Source organism: Aulonocara stuartgranti (assembly GCF_965226115.1).
Source record: "Aulonocara stuartgranti genome assembly, chromosome: 19".
Lineage (NCBI taxonomy): Eukaryota > Metazoa > Chordata > Actinopteri > Cichliformes > Cichlidae > Aulonocara > Aulonocara stuartgranti.
The window spans coordinates 5,283,258-5,290,515 of NC_138955.1; the positions used below are offsets into that span (position 1 = coordinate 5,283,258).

Here is a 7,258-nt window from a genome sequence, read left to right on the forward strand (position 1 = left end):
TGGTTTATTGACATTATATTGTGAGAATTTTTTAACATTGTGGAATTACAGTTCACTTGTATCACGTAAAATATGAATATTCTGAATAATTTTAGATCTCCACCGATAATTTTGATTGATAAAAGCTATTAAGAGGAACATCCTTGGCACTAAATGGGAATTTATGCTCATATTAGACTCATTACAATTATATAGAGCATTTTTAAAATTCTGGTTCACTATTTTTTCACTATATTATATCTACACCTGTAAAGGTGCTTTGAAGATGAGTGGAACAAATTCAGAAATTCATCATGACATAAAAGTAGTCATCAGTACTTTTCAAACCAAGTATATCACTGTGACATTTTGAGTCATTTTGAAGCCTCAACATTAACGTCTTAATGCTGACATAAAAAAAATAAATGGCCTGTATTTGTATAGCGCTTTACTAGTCCCCTAAGGACCCCAAAGCGCTTTACACATCCAGTCATCCACACACACATTCACACACGTCTTTTTTTGTTGGAGCCAGAGTGAACCATAATTGCACAAGAGGGCATTGCAAGTAATGTGCTAACACTAGCAAGTTTTGGTAGCAAAGTCCACCCATAAACTGTATATTGGTGTTTCCAGCCTCTTGGGGCCCTAGGCAAAATTCACAGGATTCCCCTCCAGCCACTATCACCACCAACAACATTCCTATTAAAGGAGAAGTAAAACACCACTCTTGTTGTCCTTGGGTGTTTTTTTTTTTTTTAAAGAACAGAATCATGGACACCACTGGGGACAGGATTAAGTGGATTAAGTGGGGTCAGCTCTAGTCTGTTCATGCTGGGCCTGCCCACTGCAAATTTTGCACAATGACACTGGTGTAGTTTAAATTTTGTTTTAAAACTGTGTTGCAGACTGGACGGTCTGTTAAAGTATTTTAAAGGATAGATGCTCCAAAGTCATCAGCATCACAAACACAGCGAGAGGTCAGGTTTTGTGAGTCGGGTGAAAGCTCTGTCTGCCTGTTTCAGCATGTGTCAGTCAATATAGCTATGACACTAGCTAACACTGTAATTAAGTTTAAATTGATAAAAAAAAAGAGACTATTATGTTCTTTTTCTTGCTGTAGAGTTGGGCGTTTTAACATAGGAGTTAATGGGACCACGTGGCCATTTGAGGGACTGCAGTTTCAAGCACTTAACCTGTTTGCGTTCATTTATTTAGGACATGTGAAGCCACAGCGGACGGCGCGTCCCTCTGGGTGATCCAATCTACCACCAGCCGAGAGCAAATTCATTTTAAATGTAGGCTACACGGCCTTTGATCCCACAAAGCGGATGGATAGACGAGTTGATGGACACAGATCCGACTGCTAAGGGGACAATCTCCACGCTATATACACATATTCAGAATGTGGCTTCCCCCTCCCTGGACAATGTAAGACGGAAATGGGAGGAAGAATTGGGGCTGGACATTTCAGAGGTTGACTGGGGGGGGGGCTGTAGATCTAGTACACTCTGCTTCTATATGTGTGAGACACGGATTGATACAGTTCAAGGTGTTGCACAGACTGCATTTGTCAAGGGAGAAACTGGCAAGAATGTACCAGGGGGCCGATCCGACCTGCCCCAGATGTAAACAGGTACCAGCCAACTTATGCCACATGTTCTGGTCTTGTTCCAGGCTGAAAGACTTTTGGGCTAACATCTTTAGAACATTCTCATTCATTTCTAATAAGGATATGGAACCAATGCCTCTGACAGCCATCTTTGGTGTGGCACCGAGGGAAACTCAACTAACAGCCTCTCAGAGGAAGGCAATAGCATTCGCCTCATTGCTGGCTAGGAGATTGATTCTACTTAACTGGATAAAGGCAACACCGCCATCCCATAAACGCTGGGTGGAGGAGGTGATGGCACACCTCAAATTAGAACATCTCAGATTTACTATACAGGGCAACACCAAGAAATTCTTTAAGGTCTGGCAGCCTTTCATTTCCTATTTTGAAGATGAGTTTCCTTCCACTCCATAACTGGCAACTCCCCCCCCCCCCCCTTTTTTTTTTTTCCCCCCTTTTCTTTTCTTCCTCTGTCTGGGTATAGTTTTGTCTTACACTGTGCGGTAGGACTTGAGTTCGAGCTTTTCTGTATGAATGATATGCTTTCTGAAAACTCAATAAAAACACTTTGATTATTATTACACGGCCTTTGATCAGCCAGCAGAGGGAAGCACATCAATGCTTCACTGGGATACATTTCCTGTGTTTTTAGGAGTCCAGCTCTAACGCCTGCATGCTGTCGGGCGATATGGAGAAACGACAGCAGATGAAGGACGACCTGCAGCGGTGCATAGACGCACACAAAGGCGAGCTGCACAGTCTGAGTAGAGACATTTGGAGCAATCCTGAAGTCGCCGGTAACGAGAAACATGCGCACGACCGGCTTGTCCGCTTCTTTTCTCAGGACCAGACATGGACGGTCCAAAGTCACTACAAACTTCCGACCGCGTTCAGGGCCAGCTGGGGTCCAGTTGGTGGAGGGGTGGGAGACCCAGTGTTGAACGTGGGGTTCCTGTGCGAGTATGACGCCCTCCCAGGTATTGGCCACGCGTGCGGGCACAACCTGATAGCAGAGGTGGGCGCTGCGGCCGCTGTGGGGCTGAAGGCTGCTTTAGAGAACCAGACCGAGCTCCCGGTGCCTGTGAAGGTAACTGTCGCCGGGTTTAACGGACTTAAACAAGTCACACCATGAAAACCGAGTGCGACACACTGTGAAGCTGAAAAAAATCCCAAGCACTCCTTTAAATCCCCAGCTCTGTTTGCTGTGACTCAACAAGTGCAACAAATGTAATATGATGTGAATAATTAGTCTCATTTTTTATTTTTTCAATAATAGGAAATAAACTTCTATCTTTAGAATATGTTATGATTAAATGTCTTAAAGTGGTCTCGTGTAGGGGGGTGGATTTGTTACTCCAGTCTTTATTTAAAAGCGTTTCTGTTTTGATGAAAACTCACATCTACTAAAAAAGAAACTAACATTCCAGTGAGCAGACCTGACATTAAAATATTCTTTTACTCTTTATTATAGATAACTGTTCTGGGAACTCCTGCCGAGGAGGCGTTAGGAGGAAAGATTGAGCTAATCAATGCCGGGGCCTTTGCTGATATTGATCTTGTCTTCATGGCTCATCCAGCTCAGCAGGATGCTTCGTTTCACCCTTGCATCATAATCGAAGAGTGAGTTCTTCTTCACTGCTTCATTTCAAATTCTTTTACTTCTCTCTTAATCTCTCACAACGAACACCTAACCTTCACATTTCTTCGGGAACTCTTAACCGACCGTGCTGATGTTACACAGGATGTTAGTGAAGTACTATGGGAAGGCGTCTCATGCAGCTGCATACCCTTGGGAGGGAGTGAATGCCCTGGATGCGGCCGTCCTGGCCTATAACAACATCTCTGTACTCAGACAGCAGCTCAAACCAGACTGGAGGATTCATGGTGAGGAAAAGCTGTGGTAGGGTCACTTAAAGCTTCAGACTTTAGTGTCGACCTTGGAGAAAACGAGCATCTCATCTTTGATCCATCCTAGGAGGAGACACAAATCCCGGAAGGAAAATAAAACCCTCCTCTTTTCAGTGCCGTCAGGTGCCTCCTTATCCTTTACTTCCTCATAGTTTATTAGTTCATCTAGCCGATAGCTAGCTCATCATTATCTGTCTGTCCATTCACATTCACAGGAACTGGTATGCCTCCTTCAGTAGGGGTCAGAACTTTCATACAATGATCACCTGATAGGTCTTCAACTAAATTTTGTTTGTTGTTTGTTTGTCGTTTTAAAGGTGTTTTTCCATTTTCATACGATAACCTCCATGCACACTGCTTATAATTTCACCAAGTTCTCCTAGAATCATTAATATGGTTTATACTATCACATGCTGATGTGTTCACATGCATTATATTGACTATATGCATATTATATCATGCATAGTACTAAGTTACATATACTTTACAGCTGCAGGAGGTTCTCTGCTGTAGAAACACATGCCATGAAGCTCCCAGCATACAGTTTTTGTACTGATCTTAATGCCAGAAGAGGTTTGCACCCTGCTGTGTAGCTCTATGTGGTCTAACACTTCATGGCTCAGCTGCTGTGGTTTCTGCACGTTTCCACTTTGCAATAATACTTCTTAAATTTGATTGTGACATATCTAAGAGGGAAAAAACTTCACAGACTGACTTGGTGCATCCTGTTACAGCACAATACCCAAATTCAGTGGGGTCTTTGGAACAAACCATTCTAAAACAATTGTTGGTCTTTGACGTGCCAGTGGATTTTAATACTCATTAGTTTGTGCAGTGCAGTCCCCCAAAGACAAGGCAACTTATGATTTTCTTTCTGTATCACACACTTCACAGTATCCTGTGAAGTGTGATTGATCATGAGCCGGGTGAGCTGCTGAATTATTGACGTTCTGATTTTGTCTTTGCTACAGGCATCATCAAACACGGAGGAGAGAAGCCCAACATTATCCCGGCATACACTGAATTAGAGTTTTATTTGCGCGTCCCGTTGCTCAAAGACCTATGTGACCTGAAGGCTAAAGCTGAAGCTTGCTTCAGGGCAGCTGCCGGAGCAACCGGTTGCCAAGTATGTTTATGTAAAAGCGTCTTCAGTTTGCTTTCCTGTATGTTGGAGACATGTAGAAGCAGTCTATGTTGATACAGCAGTGCTAGAGAGTACTGCTGTTATATAACAATCCCCCTTTTTACCACATCTCCATAATTACTGTCCAAGTGCTGAACTTGTGTTACATAATTCATGATTATCTTCAGGCTCCTTTTCTCCTTCGTCTGCATGTGCTTCAGGCAGTTTACATTACTATGCATGCATGGCCTTATGTGCTGTTAAACATGACAGGCCAAATGTGCTATGGTCTTACATTTACTTGCATTTAGGTGGAGATCACCTTCCCAACCCCTACCTACTATAACATTCTACCTAATGCCACACTGGCAAGCATGTATGAAAGCAATGGAAAAGCTTTGGGAATTCACTTTCCAGAGCAGACAGCCAGCTTCTGCGGTAAGCATAAATGACAATATTATAAATCACTTCTGTCCCTGCTCTGTGCAAAAGAACTGTATATGACAAAATGTCTAACAGCAGAACTGTGATTTAGTGTTTTTTCAGCATTGTTGTTCACTGAATCGACACTGAACCACTATCACAGTGAATTCTAATCACCTGGCAGGTTCTACAGACTTTGGCAACGTGTCATTCATAGTCCCTGGTATTCATCCGTTTTTCTACATCTGCACTGATGCATTAAATCATACGGAGGAATACACCGAAGCAGCAGGTATTTTGGCACGTGGCTTTTGTGAACTGATGTTTTATAATTAAACCGAATCAGACTGTGATAAGGGAAATTTAGCCATCATCTCTTTCATGTTTACTCTGTGCTTTATATTTCTTACTCTGCCAGGAGCTGAAAAGGCCCAGTTGTACACCCTGAGGACAGCCAAGGCCCTGTCTATGACAGCTGTGGATGTAGTGTGCTGTCCTGATCTGCTTAAGAAAGTGAGAGACGACTTTAGACTGGCCAAACTGAAACAGAAGTGACTGGAAGGCAGTGATTGTCATGGTCCTGGGTCCTTTTGACCCAGCGTTTTGTGTTTTCTATTAGTGTGATTGTTGGTTCTGTTCTTCCTCTGTTTAGTGTTTACTCTGTCCTGCCCGTGTGTTCCTGTATTAAGTCCGCGTTTCTTAGTCTGTGTCCTTGCATGTGTAAGTTCCTGTTTTATTGTGAAGGTCTGCGTCTTATGTGAGTGTTTTCAGTTCGCCTCCCTAGTCTCGTCACGTTAATCACTCCCAGCTGTGTCCCTCACCTGTGTGTAATCTCCCTGTGTTCTCTGAGTGTTTTTAAGTCGTGTCTTCTGTCTTAGTCGTTGCTGGTTCGTCTGTGTTGTTCCCCTCCATGTTCTCGTGTATTCTCCCTGCATCTCTGTTTCTCGACTCAAGGTTTCAGGTTTGTTTTTGCGTAGCTTTTCCCAGTTTAGTTCATTCTTAGGTTTTGGTTTTCTTCCTCCTTGTCCCTGTTTGTTTCACCCTTTTGTTAATAAAGCTCGCTCACAACTTAAGCAGTCTGCATCTTGGGTCTGTTTTATATTCTCACACGGCCTGCCTCGGCACCCCGTGACAGTGATAGAACTCCCTCGTGACACTGAAATTAGAAATACATCTAGGAGAAATTATAAGGTTTAAATAACAACAAGTAGGCACTTTATATTTTTTTGCTAAAGATCCTTGAGCGTAAGAGAAAAACCCCACAACAATCAGATGGTCCCCTATGTCCAGGCACTTGGTGACAGTGAGAAGGAGAAACTCCGTTTTAACAGGAAGAAACCTCCAGAAGACTCAATATCAGGGAGGAGCAGAATCAAAACTGGGAGAGAGAAAAGAGACCAAACTGAAAGCAAACGATAGAAAGAAAAAAGAAATGTAATCGCATGCTGTAGTGCATCATTGGAACTCCTCCAGCAGCTTCGGTTCCACAGAAGAGAGGCCTGAAAGCTGAAGACTCTGCCTCCCATTCTACATTTAAAACTCTATGAACCACAAGTCTCTGGTAGGACAATATGGTACTATGACTTCTTTAAGATATGAAGGACTTTGCATGTGAGGAGAGGGATTTTAAATTCAATCGTGAGTTTAACAGGGAACACATGAAGGCATCTAATATCTTTCTAGTCTGTGGTAATGGACAACATGAATTTACTGATGATGAGTTTGGCATACACTCACAGTTTTACACCACAAACCTCTAAATAAATCAACCCTAAATGTATTACTCTATCCACGGGTAGCCCTATTGTACTTGATTGCATGATCATACTACCTCTCTCTCAGTCATTGAGATTTCTAGGCGTACTTTCATCAGCTACACAGCTTGATAAAAAATCTTGGCTCTTAAGAGTGGGCCCAGATGTGGTGGAAAATCAGGTTATGGACATCTTTTTGATGCTTTATCCTTTTCTGCCAGCTTTGATGTGGTGATGCCTTTGTTCGCATTTTCTTTCACTAGATTAGAAGATGGTGCACAAAGTTTAAATTGACACCTTCGGGATGTTGCTTGGATCAAAAAAAAACAACAAAAACATGCTTCAGCATATCCCACTCTCTCACTTTTCTGTGAGGAAAGCCTTAATGTAATTGTATATGTATATATCCTTTTACACACATGTGAGTGGTTAATGGCATTACATAATACGCAGTGTATA

General features: G+C 42.5%; 1 protein-coding gene across 1 annotated transcript; it reads left to right on the forward strand.

The window, feature by feature from the left end:
• Positions 1-2,178: 2,178 nt before the first annotated feature.
• Positions 2,179-6,118, forward strand: LOC309694965 (peptidase M20 domain-containing protein 2-like). Its single transcript, XM_082515277.1, has 7 exons — positions 2,179-2,678; positions 3,063-3,211; positions 3,333-3,475; positions 4,471-4,625; positions 4,934-5,060; positions 5,230-5,337; positions 5,464-6,118. The coding sequence occupies exons 1-7, from the start codon at positions 2,265-2,267 to the stop codon at positions 5,598-5,600; spliced, it is 1,233 nt and encodes a 410-aa protein (XP_082371403.1). The 5' UTR covers positions 2,179-2,264; the 3' UTR covers positions 5,601-6,118.
• Positions 6,119-7,258: the final 1,140 nt, after the last annotated feature.

What these genes read in the sequence shown, in the direction of transcription:
- LOC309694965 (XM_082515277.1), top strand. Translation starts at nt 2,265, where the DNA reads ATGCTGTCGGGCGATATGGAGAAACGACAGCAGATGAAGGACGACCTG. An exon ending in ACCAGACTGGAGGATTCATG is followed by an intron (nt 3,476 to 4,470) that starts GTGAGGAAAAGC and finishes TCTTTGCTACAG; the next exon opens with GCATCATCAAACACGGAGGA. An exon ending in GCAGACAGCCAGCTTCTGCG is followed by an intron (nt 5,061 to 5,229) that starts GTAAGCATAAAT and finishes ATCACCTGGCAG; the next exon opens with GTTCTACAGACTTTGGCAAC.